The sequence below is a fragment of the Leptopilina heterotoma genome, unplaced genomic scaffold (genome assembly GCF_015476425.1).
Source record: "Leptopilina heterotoma isolate Lh14 unplaced genomic scaffold, ASM1547642v1 Lhet_68, whole genome shotgun sequence".
NCBI lineage: Eukaryota > Metazoa > Arthropoda > Insecta > Hymenoptera > Figitidae > Leptopilina > Leptopilina heterotoma.
Window position 1 is genome coordinate 4,990,786 of NW_025111157.1, and position 19,565 is coordinate 5,010,350.

General features: G+C 23.3%; 2 protein-coding genes across 2 annotated transcripts; both read right to left on the reverse strand.

Annotated features, from left to right (window-relative positions):
• Positions 1–240: 240 nt before the first annotated feature.
• LOC122510334 (DEAD-box helicase Dbp80) lies at positions 241–7,605 on the reverse strand. The gene is made up of 7 exons (XM_043624900.1): positions 7,390–7,605; positions 6,736–6,938; positions 6,374–6,466; positions 5,053–5,270; positions 4,318–4,733; positions 4,043–4,205; positions 241–913 (listed from the first exon to the last, which is right to left on the reverse strand). Exons 1-7 carry the CDS (start codon positions 7,450–7,452, stop codon positions 657–659), a joined length of 1,413 nt encoding a protein of 470 aa, XP_043480835.1. The 5' UTR covers positions 7,453–7,605; the 3' UTR covers positions 241–656.
• A 1,468-nt stretch (positions 7,606–9,073) lies between these two features.
• LOC122510341 (integrin beta-PS-like) lies at positions 9,074–19,280 on the reverse strand. The gene is made up of 10 exons (XM_043624906.1): positions 19,086–19,280; positions 18,565–18,719; positions 17,981–18,215; positions 15,457–15,685; positions 15,271–15,355; positions 14,254–14,913; positions 13,788–14,096; positions 11,572–11,769; positions 10,910–11,410; positions 9,074–10,637 (listed from the first exon to the last, which is right to left on the reverse strand). The coding sequence occupies exons 2-10, from the start codon at positions 18,715–18,717 to the stop codon at positions 10,569–10,571; spliced, it is 2,439 nt and encodes an 812-aa protein (XP_043480841.1). The 5' UTR covers positions 18,718–18,719; positions 19,086–19,280; the 3' UTR covers positions 9,074–10,568.
• Between the last annotated feature and the right edge of the window lie 285 nt (positions 19,281–19,565).

Below are 19,565 nucleotides of genomic sequence, written 5' to 3' on the forward strand. Positions count from 1 at the left end.
TTTATTTTTTTCTCTACCATTAATTCCTTACAATAATAACTTAAAAAAATACTTTTTAAAAATTATATTAGAAATAAATATAAAAATGAATTGAAAAATAAATTAAAACTATGAAAAAAAATTAACTCTGCTGCGGATCGAAAAAATAAATATTAAAAATATAAAAGTAGATAAAAATTAAAAATATAAAAGTAGATAAATATTAAAAATATAAAAATACGATAAGAAATTACAAGCAGATATTTGTACGTATTTTTTTATTTATAAAACAAAATAAAGTATATTAGTTATTTCTAATACAAAAAGCAAAATTATATTTAAGTTTTATAAACAGTCTTAAAAATACAGTATTAAGTCATAGGTTTTTTTTCTTCTCTTGTGTTCATTTTACGCAAATTGGTATAATGTACAGTGGAACGTGTTTCTTAAACATCAAACATACCGAAAAGTTCGTTTAAGTAAAAAATGTTGGTTAACATAAATTAAAGAAATTTACTTTTTAAGATTTGAATTCGTTTCTTTTTTCTTAATTGAATTTCGTTTCTTTTTTAATCAGTGGAAATTAAAAAGTAAATTTCTCATTCTTTCTTTTACATAAGTTGTATGTAAAAAAAAATGCGAAAAAAAAGAAAAATAATAATGTAAACGATTTTCTTTTAATTTCTTCCAATCTTTTCAATTTCATCTACATCATCTGTATCTAATAGTTCAATCTTTTTGCCAAAGTGCTGCTCAATTTCACGACACAATAGCATTGCATGATCACTGTCAATTAAGTTGATGGCAATACCCGATTTTCCAAATCTACCGGTTCTACCGATTCGATGTAAGTATGTTTCACAATCTGCCTTTCGACTTTGATCCATTGGCAAATCGAAATTTACGACAATGGTTACTTGCTCGACATCAATGCCTGAAAAAGAAGAAGATAATTATTTTAATAAATTAGTGTTTAGTATTCTTTCTCAGGGTTGCCACGCTTTTGCTGATTTCAAATTCCCTGACTTTTCCAGGTTTTCCAAGTTAAAAAACAAAATTTTTCCAGGTTTTTAAAACATTTATATTATTATTTTTCCAGAAGAGTTAAGTTTTTTAAAAAATTCAAATTTAAACCTTAATAAAATTAAACAACTTATAAAAATTGTTATAAAACATGAAGAAATCGATCACTCCGAGTCTTCGACTCGAAGTGCTCAATTTCTTCATGTTTTACAATAATTAAAGGTTTGCGAATAATAAAATGATAAAATTATTATTTTATATATTATTAAAATATTGTTACTCTAACTTCATCAAAATTATTTTCATCATATCAATTCAATTATTATTTTCTAGAATTTATAACTAAAATTCTTCTAGAAATTAATTATTTTTAAATAATAATTAAAAAAAAAATTGAATTAAACTTTTTCAAAAAATTAATTCTACAGAATTGTTAGTTAAAACGTTAAAAGTATGAAAAATTCATATTTTCAAGGATTTTAATTTAAAACTTTTTCAAAATTAAATTATTTCTAAAAATTCACGCTATAATGCTTTAAATACTCTATTATTATCTAAAATTAGAAGATTATTATATAGTTAATTTTAGCAGAAATTAGAGGTGTGCAAAAAGCTCGAAACCCGAAGCTCGAGCGGGTATTTTCGAGCTTTTCATTTTTCGAGCCGAGCCGAGCCTATTCAGTTCGAGCTCGGGCCGAGCCGAGCCGAGCTTTATAAAAAGCTCGAATAATTTCGGGTACTCGAATTTTTCGGGTACCCGAAACTTTCGGGTACTCGAAATTTTCGAGTACTCGATTTGATTCGAGCCCTTGAGAAAATCCAAAATTTTCTACATTAATTTTTAATTAAATTTTTTTTTGTAAAAAAAAAAAATTTTTTTAATTTAAAAGCTCGAATTAAATCGAGTACTCGAAAATTTCGGGTACCCGAATTCATTCGAGTACCCGAAATATTCGAGTACTCGAGTGAATTCGGGTACCCGAATGTTTCGGGTACTCGAAAATTTCGGGTACCCGATACATCGAGCCCGGCTCGGGCTCGGCTCGGCTCGGCTCGAAAAAATTGCGGCCCGGCTCGGCTCGGCTATTCGAGCTTTTTGCACACCTCTAGCAGAAATTCATTTTTAAATCAATTTTTATTAGAAAATTCTATGAGAATTTTTATTAAAATTGAAATCTCATAAAGAATTTTATCAACAAATTTTTTAAATAATTCAATTCTTTTGACGAATTTTAATAAAATTTTTTTAATTAATTACATTTTTTGATGAATTCGATTAAAATTGTATTAAAGTAATTGAAATTCTGCGATAAGTTTTATTAATCATGAAAATAATTGAATTCTTAAAAAATTGTTACGATAATTTTTAAAAAAATATTTAAAATAATTTTTTTTTCTTTGAAGAATTTTATTACTTTTAAAAATAATTTTATTCCTGTGATGAATATTGCTATTTTTTAAAATAATTGAATTTTGCAAAGAATTTTATTAAAATCCCTTAGAATAATTGAATTTTGCATAGAATTTTATAAAAATACTTAAATATAGTATAATTTCATAAAGAATTTCATTAAAATTTCTAAAAATAATTGAATATTGCAAAAAAAAAGGATTAAAATTCCTAAAAATTATTTAATTTCTGGCAAGAATTTTATTACGTTTAAAAATAACTGAATTTTTTGTGATGAATATTGTTAATTCTGAAAATAATTTAATTTTGCAAAAAAAATTTATTAAACTTCCTGAAAATAATTGAATTTTACAAAGAATTTTATTAAAATTCATGAAAATAATTTAATTTTTGTAATGAATATACTGTTATTGATGAAAATAATTTAATATTGCAAAGAATTTGATTAAAATCCCACAGAATAATTGAATTTTGCATAGAATTTTATAAAAATACCTGAATATAATTAAATTTCATAAAGAAATTCATTAAAATTTCTTAAAATAATTAAATTTTGCAAAATAAATTATTAAAATTCCTGAAAATAATTTAATTTCTGGCAAGAATTTTATTACGTTTAAAAATATCTTAATTTTTGTAATGAATATTCTTAATTCTGAAAATAATTGAATTTTGACAAAAAAAAATTTATTAAACTCCCTGAAAATAATTGATTTTTACAATGAATTTTATTAAAATTCCTGAAAATAATTGAATTTCTGGCAAGAATTTTGATATTTATCAAAATAATTGAATTCTTTAAAAGATATGCCATTTTTGAAATTCCTAAAAAAAATTTTATTGTTTACGAAAATTTTATTAAGTAATAGTAGATATTAAAAATTATTGAATTGAGAAAAGTTGTAAAAAATGTTATTAAAATTTTTGAAAATTGAATTTTGGAGAAGAATTTTATTATTTATAAAAATAATTGAAATTTTGAAGAGGGCTTTTTTCAATTCTTGAACATATGTAATTGAATTTCTGCGAAGAATTTTTTTACTTTTGAAAATAATTGAATTTCCCCAATCATTTGTAACTTCTCCAAAATTCAATTATTTTTTAAGTGTTTTAACTAAAATTCTTTTATAAATCCATTGTTTTCAATAAATAATTAAATATAGATTTATAATTTAACTAGTTTCAGAAGAATTTGAATTATTAAAATTTTTCAAAAATCTAATTTCTCTATAATTTCTAATTAAGTTCATTCAAAATTGAAATTTTATAAAATTGTAAATTTAAAACTTTTGAAATCGATCTATGTACTTATGAAAATTGTAAACGCAACTCTTTTAAAATTGAATTAATTTTGAAATATTTAAGTAAAATTAGATTTCAAGATTAAACACAATAACTTTAGAAAACAACAATTTTCCAGGATTTCGATCAAAATTCCCTGACTTTTCCAGGGTTTTTCAAAGTTTATAAAATTTCCTGACATTTCCAGGTTTTCAGGTTGCGTAGCAACCCAGTTTCTATATAATTAGTATTCTAAGTGATTAGTATTCTTTCTGTATAATTAGTATTCTCTATAATATAAATTATTTTCTTTGTTAGAATAAAAGTAATTTTATTATTAATACAAACCTCGAGCTAAGACGTTCGTCGTGATTAAAACTTTTTCGATTCCATTTCTAAATCGATCCAATACGTCGATTCGCTGTTGAACTGTAAGTTCACCAGATAAAATAGCGACAGCGTGTCCTTCCTTAGACATTTTCTCCGCGAGCCAACCAGCCGTTCGTCTTGTCTGCAAATCAAAATTTATTTTCGTATTTCAATTAAATTTTTATTTATTAATATTTATTTTTTCATTTTATTTTGTATTTGTTTTTCAATGAATAAAATAAAATGAAACTCACGTGACAGAAAATAATGGCCTGGCCGATTGTAATGTTTCCATAAATGTTCGTCATTGCAATATATTTCTCCTCCATATTTTTACATTTAACATAATATTGCTTAATATTATCTAAACTCTCTTCTTCGCGTAATAGTCGAATTATTAAAGGATTCGGCACAATAATTTCGGCAAAATCCATAACTGCCGCCTCGTATGTGGCCGAAAAGAACATCATTTGACAAGTTCTTGGAAGTAATTTATGAATGCGAATACATTGATCCTGATGACCTTGTGTATCGATCATAACGTCCGCTTCGTCCAAGACAAAAACAATTATTTTCGTGAGATCGAAAAACTTAAATTTCACCGCCCAATCCAAAACTTTTCCCGGTGTTCCAATGATTATATGATCTTCAATTTTCGAACCTCTTGGTACTGCAAATATAAAATAAAAATATTAGTCAATGAAATCAATTCTATTCAATTAAAATTTTAATTTAATTAAATAAATTTTACTAATTTAAAATTTTAATTTAATTTAATGAAATAATGTTTATTTATTAAAAATGGCATTTTAAAAAAAGAATCTTTTTAAATAATTGAGTAATATTTCGTATTTAGGAAATAGATATTTGTAATTATTAGACTTCGACCGAGTTTGAAAATTATTAACTCAGTTATTCGAATGGCAAATTCTCTTTACACATGAGACTCTAGATAATTAAATTTCAACTTGGAAATTGGCGGTACTCACTTTCTTCTCCTCTAACTGCGAATTTTATTTTAATCTCAGGGCAATATTGCGACATTTTCGCTGTCACTTCACCAGTTTGCACTGCTAATTCATAAGTAGGAGATAAACACAGCACTTGAGGGTATGGTTTCGATGTATCTACCCTGCTTAACATTGCGAGAATAAATGCAGCAGTTTTACCAGTTCCTGATTGCGACTGTGCGATCATGTTTTGCGGCCTGCAAACAGAAAATCATCATAATTTTTCTTTTCAAATATTTTCAATTTAAAAATTAATGCATTAAAAAACAATAGATTCTTGCAAAGAATTTTATCAAAACATTTGAGAATAATTGAATTTCTTCGCAGAATTTTATTATTTATGAAAATAATTGAATTCCTGGGAAAAATTTTATTATTTATAAAAATAATTGAATTGTTTCGAAGAATTTTATTAAAATATTTGAAAATAATTAAATTTTCTCAAAGAATTTAATTAAAATTAAGTGGAAATTAATTGAATTCTTGACAAGAATTTGTTTCAAATGTTTTTAAAATAATTAAAATTCTGTAAAGAATTCAATTATTTATGTAAAAAATTGAATTATTGACAAGAATTTGTTTCAAATTTTTTAAAAATAATTGAAAATCTGTAAAGAATTCAATTATTTATGAAAAAAATTAAATTCTTGACAAGAATTTGTTTCATATATTTTTAAAATAATTGAAATTCTGTAAAGAATTCAATTATTTATGTAAAAAATTGAATACTTGACAAGAATTTGTTTCAAATTTTTGAAAATAATTGAAATCCTCCGAAGAATTTTATTAATTAATAAAAAAAATCTAAATCCTTCAAAGAATTTTATTATTTATGCAGATAATTAAACTCTTGCGAAGAATTTTATTAATTAAGAAAGTAATTGAAATCTACAAAAGAATTTTGTTTTTTATGAAACTAATTGAACTGTTTGGAAGTATTTTATTAATATTTTTGAAAATGATTGAATTCTTTTGGAAAATTTTATAACGAATTAAGAAAAAAAAATTGAATTCTTTCGTGAAATTTATTATAAAAAATAATTGAATTGTTTCGAAAGATTTATTAAAATTTTGTTGAAAATAATTGAATTTTTGCAACAAATTTTATTAAATTTTTAAAAATAACTGAATTCTTCCGAAGAATGTTATTATTTATGAAAATAATTTGAAATTTTGATTATGAAAATAATCCAAAATTTATGTTTGGAATAAAAAATGTTGCAATTTGCATAATAATAATTAAATTAAATATTTAAACGATTTAAACAAATTTTTTGAAAATTAGAAAATAATTAATTACGGATCAGCTAGAAGTGTCGGCAAAGCAGTCTCTTGTATCCTTGACGGTGCGTTAAAACCCATTGCATAGACACCTTTTAATAATTCCGGTTTCCTAAAAAATCAACAAATAAAATTGTTTTATTTCTCTTTAAATAATAAAATTAAATGGATCAAAATGATTACTGTTAATTAGAAAAATTAAAAGGATTAAAATTATTACTGTCAATTAACAGAATTAAAAGGATCAAAATTATTACTGTTAATTAACAGAATTAAAAGGATCAAAATTATTACAGTTAATTAACAGAATAAAAAGAATCGAAATTATTACTATTAATTCGAAAATTAAAAGAATTTGTTAAGTTTACGAAAAAGTCTTACAAGTGCAAGCCTTCGAAGGATTTTATACTGTATAAAGGTGACGAAGGATCTTTTCTCTGAATCTCTATATCACGTGTTGTTTCGACAAGACCTTTGCGAATAATTTTTTGCAACAACGACTTATCAGCCGCTGATATTTGCTCCGTGCTTTCGTCAGTCTCACTGGAAGTTGTACTACTTTTCTCAATACTTAAATTTGTCACCTGAAAAACATTTAAAAAAAGAAATGAATAAATAAGAGAAAATTAATGATCATTTGTGATGAAATTAATCAAATTTTGACTTTAAAATATCTTTAATCATATTTCCCCGTCTTTTACTATTCAAAGTTTTTTTAAAACCATTTTAAGTACGTTTTTACAAGATCAAAGATAAAGCAACTTGACCTTCAAGGGCCTAATCCAAACAAAGCATATATTTTGTTTTTATTCATTTCCGTAGAAATGCCTAACAATAGAAATAAATCTTTGATTTATACTTTAGTCCACATAATAACGAAGATCTTTTTTTAGAAATAATTAAAGATCTCTCAATAATTTAAAAAATACATTTTATTTGAAATAGATTAGAAGTATCATCGATATTTTTATATTCAAAGAAAAAAAATTGTCATCACAAGAGGTTATGCCGGAAATAGTATAAAAACGATATTACCTGTGACGCTAATTTTTCCTGATCTTGGGCATATTTTCCCCAGTCAATTTTTCCCGATGCCATTTTTGTCGTATTGTTTGCATACACGACGAGAAACTTTTATCTTCAATCTATTTAAATACGTGTAATAAATAATTATAAATTAACTGACAAAATAATCTTAACGTTCTGAATAATATAGAAATTTTCTTCAGGGCAGGGTTGCACAGATAAGACAAGCTTTCGTGATGAACAAGGTTGGGAAGGTTAAAAAGAAAAACTTCCATGAAAATTGTCCAGTTTTGCAGTGTAAACGTGTCATAACGGAAGTATTAAATACCGTTCACACGGACACCTTTGTTGCATTCCACAGTCTCACTTTTCAAATATTAATGTTAATAAAAAATAAAAATTAAATACAAAACCAAGAGAAAAAATTGAAAAGGTATTATTTACAATTATATTTATTAAAACCAACAATTACTACAAAAATAAGCGGATTGGAATGAGAAAAACAAAATTGAACGTTTTGTTTAGTTAAAAAAATGACAACAGGAAAGTAAAATCACAATTTTCTTTCTCACATTACAGTTTATTTTTCACTTTTCAAACAAATCATAATAAGTAAAAAACATTAAAAAGTAAATGCTCAATGTAAATTTAAAATGTGTATAAAAGTATAAATTGACAAATCGCGAGTTTTACATTCATCAGGTCTTTTGAAAATGGCAATTTCGTAACACACGTTTTCAGATCTTCAAAACTTTACAAAAAGTCAGATATAAAAAAATATACATCGAGTATTATTATAATCATTTCAAAATTGATAATTCCATAACTTTTGTTTATACTGTAAAGTTTAAAACAGTCATTCGCAGAATTAAATTTCTGTTAGACCTCAATAAATGAAAACAAGCAAAAACAGTATTCCTCACATTTAATTTCAAACTGGCAAAAACTAATAAAATTCCTTTTGTTCATATCGTCATAATTAGATAAAAATTACTTATTTTTTTTCAAATATTTCATTCTATAGCCTCCTTTTTTTCGTAATATTTCTATAAAAAAAAATCAGCTGCACATTGTGTAAAACTATTTATACTTTAAACTTAAACGTTAATAAAAATGATGAGTTTTGTTTTTAAAAAGTTTTTAAAAACAAGTTGCCAAATTTTTACGTGTTAATCCTTTCGACAGTAATTGAATATTTACTAAACCAAATGTGTATTAATTAATTACTTAATTAATTAAAAAGTGAATTTTCATATACGATTATTTCGAAAAATAAGCTCGATGATACATAAAATTTTACTGAATATAATAATATCTACGAAAACAATATATTTCTCGACAATAATAGTATAAAATCTTATACAATAAACTTATGTTTAAAACGTTTAAAAACTATTTAAGATTTTTATATATTTTTTTTTCATAAAAGACCAGCGTATAATTTAACATTGTAAGGACGAGTGAAATAGAAAAAATTCTATATTAAAAAGAATCGACGTCTTCTTTTCTTTTTTTAATTCCGTTCTGATAAATAAAATAAAAATAAATTCTGATAAATAAATATCAGTTTAAATTTAATTAAAAATTTAATCAGTACTGAATTTAATATTTAAGAATTTAAAAATTCTTTTTAAAGAATTTAAAAATTCTTTCTAAAGAATTTAAGAATTTAAAATTTAAAAATTCTAAAATATTTTTATAAATTAATATCCTGCATTAATTAAATTTCAAAATTACACGCCACTCGAATGTAAGATTTCGTGAAACATTTTCAGTATAAATAAAACAATTATTTATTCGAAAATGTTTAGGTACTAAAATATGTTGTTAGATTGTGTAAGTACTTTGTGCTTTATACGCACCAATATAAATCGATTTTTTGTTTGTAAACATTTTTAGAATATTAGTGTATAAATATAGCTATGTTTTTTTGTCTATTATTCATACAATACAAATGTTTTCAAATATTCGCTAGAGATAATTATAGACTTTTTTTTTGTCATCTTAAAAAATTGGAAACTGTGACTTAGTTTTTCTATTTTGTAAATTTTTCTTTTCTCTTATAACAAGTATAGATAAAAATTCTCGCAAGATTATGACTTTTTTTGGAAGATTTTGTTCTAATATAAATTTGGCATTAATAATAGAAGACAAGAGAATTGATATAGTGCCTATATATATTTATATAAAAAAAATTTTCTTCTTTGCTAAATACGAATATAAAAAGAAATTATTGCTATGGCAAAAAACCTAATTCCAGTAATATTGAAGGCACTTTTTCTTTAATAAGTTTCATTTTTTCACTCTAATTTGCTACTAATATATATCTCTCTATTTAAATAAAATTCTAAATAAAACTAATTAGTAGTGTTAACGTTTTTAGCACTTTAATTCTACGTACGTATTAGATCGTCTTATTTGAGTCTAAAAAGCAAAGAAAAAAAGTTCTAACATGCTAAATGAAGACATTTGAAAATTCTACAAAATTATGGCAGTATTAATTAATAATTAATAATTAATAATTATTTAATTAATAATAATTAATAAATATATACTAGAAAATCATTAGATGCCTCTAAAATCGCAAATTGCACGATACAACACTTATCTAAAAAAAAATGCATTTATCGTAAATTACTTTTTTTAGTTAAAAAAAATTTTTTAGTTTCAATTAAAGAAAAGATACTTTTAACTAAAAAAATTCTAAAATCCTGTTTACGAAAATCTTTTCTGCAAATTTACACAATTAACAGTTTTTTTATATTGTCATTCAAGTCTCAATTTTTTTTTTGTTTGTCAATCAAGTAAAATAATAGTGAAACCATAAATTTGGCACACATATTAATGGCAATGACAAAAAATTGAATGACACGATATTCATATCATTGTGCATTAATCCTTTGGAATGATTCAGTCTCATATAACGCAATTGCTTTGCGTTGCACATTTTTTCCAATCAATAAACCTTGCATTGTTCCTCTCTCTCTCTATTTTTAGTAAATTTCGTTTGCCAAATTATTATTAAATAAATTATTTAAAACAAAAAAAAATTAGTATACCTTTTCATCTTCAGCGTTTAGAAGTCAAATACTGAATAAAATTCAATTTTCATTTCTCCATAGAAAATGAAAATCATCCAAAAGAACATTCTTGTAAAGTTAGGCTCTACTTTTCTCGTGTAGGCGTCTTTAAGATTTTCCGGCGTAAGTGGGATTTTTGAATGTTGAGGTAGCTTGCTTGTAGATTGGATTTTCGCCCTAGAAATATTTTTCGAACGCATTACAGTTTGAAAATTTTGTTAGAATTATTTATGACAAATATTAAAGAATTTTATTTTATTAAATATTAATATTATGTACTTAATAAGTGAATTCTTTAAATGTAAAATCTGTAAATTTTTAATTTACAAAATAATAAGAAATGGAATTCATTTGCTAGTTTATTTATATATTTACTAATAATAATTAAAATATTAAAAATGAATTCCAAATGTAAAAATTAAATTATTCAGGAAAAAAGTAATAATTACCGTGTCCCATTTGGCCATCATTCTCTCCTTCTCGAATTTGGCGAATTCGCGTCTATCGTGAATGGTTGTTAATAATTTCCAAATGAACAGAATAGTGAGACCCATCATTACAATTCCAGCAATAACTGCCATGACAATTCCCAGTAAATAAATTTTTGGCGGGCATTCCTTTTGTTTTTGTGCTTCAATTACGAGTTTTGTATCGTTATAATAATACATAAAAAGATAATTGCAATCGTCTTCGCCTTTATATTTGCAAACAATTTCGTCCTCCATTACTAGTGTTTTATCGATTGCCTCCACGTATTCTATTGGAATTTCTGTACAATTTGTTGGACATTCCTTGATTGTGTCATTCCCAATATTTTCCAATTGACACATAACGCATGGCGTTAATTCCTCGCAACGATCCTTGCATGTCGCACATTTCTGACAATACGAACCCGAATATCGAACGCCATTTTCAATAAGACACTCGCACTGTCCACAAACGCAATTTCCCTTTGAAAGAAAGAAAACATTATTAAAAAAGTGACAATATTACGAAATTACAAAATAACAAAGAGACAAAATTTATTTTCAATATCAAATAAATATTTACTTAAAACGTTTAAAATATTTATATAAAATGCTTAAAATATTTACGTAAAAAATATTCTTACTTTTCCTGAACATTCCAAATTTGTTCCTGGCTGTATGCATGTGTCATTTGATGATTTACATTCACATGCTTTGCCGATCCATCCAGATTTACATTTACAAAATCCATCGCAACCGCATTCACCATTGCCGGAGCAATATTTATTATCACGACGATCGCATGAGAAATTATCACATTCACAATAATCGCCCCATATTTTCTATAAAGAATTATTTTTTTTTTATTAATATTACTATTAATTTATAATTTAATGTCATTATTATATACATTGTTTCAAATTTTCAAAAATTATAATATAATTTTTCGCAAGAATTCAATTATTCCTACAAAATAATAAAATTCTTCTTATGAATTCAATTATTTTCAATATAATTTTAATATTTGTGTAAAGGATTCAATTATTTTAAAACATTATAATAAAATTTATCACAAGAATTCGATAATTATTTTTTATACAATTTTAACAAAATTTCTCGAAAGAATACAATTATTTTTAATAAAATTCTTCGAAAAAATTCAATTAATTTCGTAAACAATAAAATTCTTTACAGGAATTTCATTATTTTCAATACAATTTTAATAAAATTACACGAAATAATCCAATTATTTAAAAAAATTTTAATAAATTTCCTACTAAGAATTCAATTATCTTCACAAATAAAAATCTTCGATGAAATTCAAATATTTTCAAAAATTTTGATAAAAATCTTTATAAGAATTCAATTAATTTTCATTCAATTTTAATAAAATTCTTTGGGAAAATTTAATTATTTTCAAATATTTCAATAAAATTCTTCGAAACAATTCAATTATTTTCATAAATAATAAAATTCTTCGGAGGAATTCAATTATTTTCAATACAATTTTATGAAAGAATACAATTATTTTTAAAAATATTATTTAAATTCAATTTTTTTCAAGAGTTTTAATAAAAATTCAGTTATTTTCAACAATTCTTAAAAAATTCTTCGAAAAAATTCAATTATTTTTATAAAATGTAAAATTTTTGGCAAGAATTTAATTATTTTTGAAATAACAAAATTCTTCTGAGAAATTCAGTTATTTTCAATACAATTTTAATTAAATTTCTAGGAAAAAATTCGACTATATTCAAGATAATTTTAATTAAATTTCTGTAACAAGTCCAATTATTTTTTAAAATTGTAATCAAATTTTTGTAAACAATTCAATTGTTCTCAAAAGTTTTTAATAAAATTCTTTGTAAATTTCAATTATTTTCAAAATTTCTAATTAAAGTTATTTTAAATAATTACAATATTTTTATGAAATTTAATGAAATTCTTCAAAAAAATGTAATTATTTACAAAAACTCTAATGAAATTGTTTAAAAGAATTTAATTTTCTATGAATAATTTTAATATAATTTAATAGGATAATCGTTATTTACAATTTATAATAAACACAATTACTTTAAAAACTTAAAAGAAATTCTTTTTAAAATTCAATTATTTTTAAAAATTCAAAAAAAATTGTTCCAAAAAAGTTAATTTTCTCAATAATTTTAATAAAATTATTAATTACATTTTATCCATAAAATGAATTATATTGAAAAAATTAAAAAAATTCTTTGAAAGAATTCAATTATTTAAAAATATTTTATAAAATTTCTGGAATTAAGTTTTTTTTAAAAATTTTAATGAAATTCTTCGAATCAATTCAATTATTTTTGTAAATAATAAAATTCTTCGCAGGAATTCAATTATTTTCAAAAAATTTTAATACAATTTAATAACCAAACTGATGTTCAATTATCATTACATTTTAAAAACTTGAAAGAAGTTTTTCACAAAATTCAATTAATTTCAAAATTTTCAATTAAAATTATTCAAAATACTTTTCTTCAAAAAAAAATCCATAGAAATTCTTCAATATAATTTAATTATTTTTAATAATTTTAATAAAATTCTTCGCAAAAAAAATTCATTTATTTTCATAAATGAGATTAATATTTCCCGCGATAATTCAATTAATTGTAATACAATTATAATAAAATTTCTTGAAAGAATTTAATTATATCCACGGAGACATTGTAAATAAATAAATTATTTAAAAAATTTTTGATAATGTTCTTCTGAAGAATTCAACAACTAAGTTTAAACTACGAACAGACTCTACCGGAATACAAAGATTTATTTTTTTTTATAATTATAAATAATTTATTAATTTTTGTTTAACTGCAGAGGAAAAAAGACTTACCAAATTTTCACCACTCGGTGGATAACATTCACAAACGCCACAAGTGCATTCTCCTCTACCTGAACAATCCACCAATGATGTATTATCACGTCGGCAATTTTGGAAATTTTTATAATGATCATTCGCTGTATTATTGCATTCGCATTTTTTGCCAAAACTTCCTGGATTACAGTCACAAACCCCACACTTGTACGTTCCATTATTATTGCATTTCGATGAATTTTCTTTGTAAGAAGAATCCTCAGGACGTTCACAATCACATTCGCAAATCATTTCTAAATTAATTCTTAAAGCTTCATTAATGCCCACCTTAAAAATGTAAAATAATTTTAGTAATTTTATAGTAGTTAGTAGTTTATAGCAATTTTAGTAAAGGAAAAATAGTTTAAAAGACTAAAAGGTAAAAGGTTTCAAAGGTAAAAAGAAATTTAGTTTTAAATTTATAAATTTTTTCTTTAAATCTTACCGGATAGATGGTGAATGTTTGATTCCACTCAGATCGATTTGCCGGACAATGAGTGACAGTAATATCAGCGATAAATTCCACTTTATCGCCTTTCTTTAATTTATCACATTTAGTTGTTTCAATTGGTTGAATATTCTTATTACCATTTAAACATTGCGATAAATATTTAATTTTCACAGCATCACTACTCACTGTATCTCTAATTTCAACTGTACTTCGTATTTGATTGTATTGATTTTTAATTAATTCGACGATATTACTTGAATCGTTCGATAATTCACCGGCTGATGAACCTTCAATGTGTGAGCAGAGTCTCGAATAAATTGACATTTCACCTTGAGTAATTGCCCAGATAATATTTATTGCATTTTGCTTGACCTTCTGATTGATTTGCGAGATACTGGGATAATCTTGTAGTGATGAATGCGTATAGAGACCGGAGGAATCTAAATGACACACACCGTCATTAGGCTTAACGATACCACCGAGTTTACCATCGCCAGCATAATGGAAACTGGCATCCGTTGAAAATACCAATAAACGACGTGCTTTATCGCGCCATCCAATCTCATCTTTACAAACAATCGCTTGCATTATTGCATCGAATCCTCCTTCGGGGGCGTCTAAATTTCCCGATACTGAAGCATTTCTCACCAAGTCCTGAACAATGGTAGATATTTAATTAAAGAATTAAAATTGAAATGAAAAAGTAATTATAATTATAAAGTAAAAACGATTGTTATTAAAGAGTAAAAATAACTATAGTTCAAAGTAAAAATAATTATTATCAAAGATTAAAAATAACTATAATTAAAAGTAAAAATAATCATAATCAAAAAGTAAAAATAACCATAATTATAAAGTAAAAATAATTATAATCGAAAAGTGAAAAATAATAACCATAATTATAAAGAAAAAATAATTACAGTAAAAAAATTATATAATTAAAATATTCATGTAATTCTAATTAAGATAATAATTGCTATTTCGATTGATAAGCAGATAAAATGAACTCACTGCAAAAAGACTCGTATCCTGTGAGAGTCGCATAATGTGTTTATAACCATACGGAGCAGCACATGCTTTACATGGTTGTAAAAGCCTGCGATTAAAAAAATATATTTTATTTAATACGTTTACGTAATATTTAAAAATTTACAAAAAATGTAAATTTACAAATTTACAAAATTTAAGTTTACTTACATTTGTGGCACTACACTCACGTAAGGCATTACAACTTTGTCGACAAAACTTCCAAAACCAAGTCGAAATTTACTAGTGAGACTGCTCATTTCCTTAACCAGCAAATCTCCCAGATCGGACAATTTTTTCTTGTCATCTTCCATAGATTTACTTAAATCCATAAGATAATAAAGATCAACTGGATAATCCTCAGCTTGAGAAAATGAAAATCTAATTCTCTGGGCTTGATCTAATTAGACAAGAAATTTCTTAGTAAACAATAATTATTTCTCAATAATAAACAATTATTCTATCATATTATATTTTTTTTAAAAATTACTTATAAACTATGTAATTAAATATTATTTGTTGTTTTCAAAAATTTTAATAAAATCCGAAAGAATTCAATTTCAAATTACAATTATTTTCATAAACAATAAAATTCTTAGCAGGAATAAAATTATTTTTATAAACAATAAAATTCTTCATAGGATTCAATTATTTTTGTAAACAATAAAATTCTTCGCAACAATTTAATTATTTTTGGAAATAATAAAAAATTTTCGCAGGAATTCAATTATTTTTTTAACAATAAAATTCTTCGTGAAAATTCAATTATTTTCGGAAAAACTAAAATTTTTGCAGGAATTCAATTATTTTCAAAAAATTCAATGTAAATACTTTGAAATAATTTAATTATTTTCATAAATAATAAAATTTATCACAGGAATTTGATAATTATTTTTAATACGACTTTCATAAAGTTTGTCGAAAGAATTCAATTATTCTTCAAAGTTTTAATAGCAAACTTTGTAAAAATTCAATTATTTTCGTAAACAATAAAATGTTTCAACAAAATTTCTCGAAAAAATTCAATTATTTTCATAAATAATAAAATTTATTATCACAGGAATTCGATAATTATTTTCAATACGTTTTTTTAATAATTTGAAAAAATTTGTCGAAAAAACTCAATTATTTCTAAAAGTTTCAATAAAAGACTTTGTAAAAATTCAATTAATTTCGTTAAGAATAAAATACATTTTTAATAAAATTTCTCGAATGAATTCAATTATTTTGAAAGCTTTTAATAAAATTCTTCGTAAAAATTTAATTTCATTTAAAAAAGATTTAATAAAAGTTACAGGAAAAATTTAATTAATTTTATAAACAATAAAATTCTTCGCAAGAATTCAATTATTTTTGTAAACAATAGATAATAATAAAATTCTTCACAAGAGTGCAATAATTTTCGTAAACAATAAAATTCTTCGCAAAAATTAAAGTATTTTTAAAAGTTTTAATAAAATTTTTCGTAAAAATTAAATTATTTTTTAAAAATTGAAATAAAATTCTTTGCAGGAATCTAATTTTTATCAAAACCGTAAATCAAATTCGTTGCAAGAATTTAATTATTTCCAATACAATTTTAATAGATTTCCTCGAAAGAATTCAATTATTTTCAAAAATAATACAATTTTTCGCAGGAATTATTAATTAATTATTTTTAATACTATTTTAAGAAAATGTCTCTAAAACATTTAATTATTTTCAAAAATTGTAATAAAATTCTGAGCAAGAATTCAATTTTTTTCATAAATAACTAAATTATTCTCAGGAATTAAATTATTTTTTTTTTAGTTTTAATAAAATTCTTTGCAAAAATATAAAATATTTTCAAGAATATTCATAAAATTCTTCGAAAGAATTTGATTACTTCTTATCAAATATGTTGATAAAATTTATTTTTAAGAATTAAATTATTTTCTATATAGTATTTTAAATAATAAATTCTTTGAAAGAATTTGTTTTTAAAACTTTTAATAAAACTCTATGCAAGAAATAAATTATTTTAAAATCAAAATTATAAAATTTACAAAAATTTATATATTTTTTTTGACAAAAATATCTTTTTAAATTAAAAAAAAATCTCCTATTAATGCAAAATTGTGTAAAATAAAATAATTTCTAAATATTTCTTGCAAAAATAGTAACATAGAACTTATTGTTATTAATGGTAAATTAATTTAGAAATTTAAATTATGACTTTTAAATCAACATAATTTTATTTTTTTAATTTTGTTATTATTTAATTTTCAATGTTTCAATCAATTTCATTCAATTATTTTTTATTAATTTAATTTCATTAATTTCAAAATTCTGAACATTAAGAGAAAATTATTTAAAAAATCAGGAAACAAAAAATCAAACAAAAATAACTAAATTCAAACATGATTTTTAAGTTTCAAACATTCAAATGAACGAAAATTTCTTCCCTCGCGATATTTTTCAATATTATTTTATTTTAAATAAGAAATAAAAAGTAAATTTACTATTTATTGAGTAAAATAATTCATTTTTTAATGGGCAAATTAATATTTCGTGTATCATAATTCAAGCTTTAAAGTAAGTAACAAAAAATTCGTTCAATTAAACGTTCAGAACTTTAGGGACATCAATTTGTGAACTGAGATCTAAAATACGGTTATTAATATATAGATTATTCTATTAGCAATTATATTAATCTTTCATACTGAGCACTTACTTATTCTCACTTTCACATTAACCTCCTGTGGAGCGATTTGAACCGCCTCTTGTTTTCCATCATTCGCATTAAATCTCGTCGATTGCAATCCACTCGATTCTGATTGAGTTTCCGAACTTAAATTACGATTTTGCACAATACTAAAAACATTTGACGGATAGAAGACATATTTTTCTTCACAAAATTTCGATGCATCTGTACCGGGTGCATAGAAACAACGACGTTCAGTTAAATCCTGAAAAAATAGAAAAGAATTAGTTTATAAAATAAATTAATTCGCAAATAAATAAGATAAAGACACAAAATAAATAATAAAAAATTAAATAAATAATAAAGTAATTCGCAAATAAATAAGAAAAACTAAAACAGATAAATAATAAAGTAATACTCAAATAAACAAGATAAAGTATCACAAATAAATAATAAAGTAATACTCAAATAAACAAGATAAAGTATCACAAATAAATAATAAAGTTATACGCAAATAAATAAAATAAAGTAACACACAAATAAATAAAATCCTTCCTCTATGAGGAAGTAAAAAAATAAAGTATTACAATAATAAAATGTTAATAAATACTTACAGGTTGCATACACCAAGCACAAAGTTCCGTTTGAATGCATTCGTGACATGTTTGTCTACTGATGCAATTATTTGTACCTAATTGTGAATTAGCTTCTACACGAGCACACAATAAAATTGCAACAACTATGAATATCCACAAATTACACGTCATTTCTAAAAAGGAAAACAGACAATGTAATATTAGAATTTTATTTCCTAATTTCTATATTCAAAAGTAACAAATCAGAATAACTTGAGGTAAATGCACCATTGAAACAAAAACCAGCTCTCCCACGCTATTGACTTCAGTTCCTCTACATATGTATTCACAGGAAGTATTAAACACAAAATTAAAAAATCACCACCTATTCTTAGAAAGAATTGCTCATAGAAATTTATTCGAAAAACGAGATATTATCACTTGTAAAATTTGTTTACATTCACGTAAATGTTTCTTAATTTGACAAATAAAATATGATGCATTATACGTCAATCAAGTTCTCTGGAGATATAAAATCATTATTAATGAATTGTACTTACTTTTTTTTGTTAAAAAAGAAACACTCTAAACTATTAGAAACGTCAAATTTGTTCGATTTCACTTATTCCTTTTTCTTCACTAAACAGATCATTATTGAAAGTGATTTTAAATTTCCAAGTAATTAAGCAATTAATAATAATAGTAAAATGAAAATGAGCCGCAAAGTGCCACCAAAACTCATGTAAAACCACATGAGTCATAAAATTTAAAACAGATGGGTAAACACCATTTTTTAAAGGTCAGTTCACATTTCTCTGTTATTTCAATAAAAACATGAAGTTTGTCTCAAATACACGTTTCTGATTGGTTGACAGATTCTTACCAACATTACCGACCGATACGAAATTTAAAAAATTCTTTCCTTACATTTCTAGTTAAAAGTAAAAAAACAAAATAAAAACGCAAGAAAACGCTTTCAAAAATACTAACTGTGATTAAAAACAACGAAAGGAATTATTTTACAGAAAGAAATTAATAAA

What these genes read in the sequence shown, in the direction of transcription:
- LOC122510334 (XM_043624900.1), bottom strand. Translation starts at nt 7,452, where the DNA reads ATGGCATCGGGAAAAATTGACTGGGGAAAATATGCCCAAGATCAGGAA. An exon ending in CGCAGTTAGAGGAGAAGAAA is followed by an intron (nt 4,734 to 5,052) that starts GTGAGTACCGCC and finishes TTATATTTGCAG; the next exon opens with TACCAAGAGGTTCGAAAATT. An exon ending in GACGAACGTCTTAGCTCGAG is followed by an intron (nt 914 to 4,042) that starts GTTTGTATTAAT and finishes CTTCTTTTTCAG; the next exon opens with GCATTGATGTCGAGCAAGTA.
- LOC122510341 (XM_043624906.1), bottom strand. Translation starts at nt 18,717, where the DNA reads ATGACGTGTAATTTGTGGATATTCATAGTTGTTGCAATTTTATTGTGT. An exon ending in TAATGTGAAAGTGAGAATAA is followed by an intron (nt 15,686 to 17,980) that starts GTAAGTGCTCAG and finishes TTGTCTAATTAG; the next exon opens with ATCAAGCCCAGAGAATTAGA. An exon ending in ATTTGGAATGTTCAGGAAAA is followed by an intron (nt 11,411 to 11,571) that starts GTAAGAATATTT and finishes TTTCTTTCAAAG; the next exon opens with GGAAATTGCGTTTGTGGACA.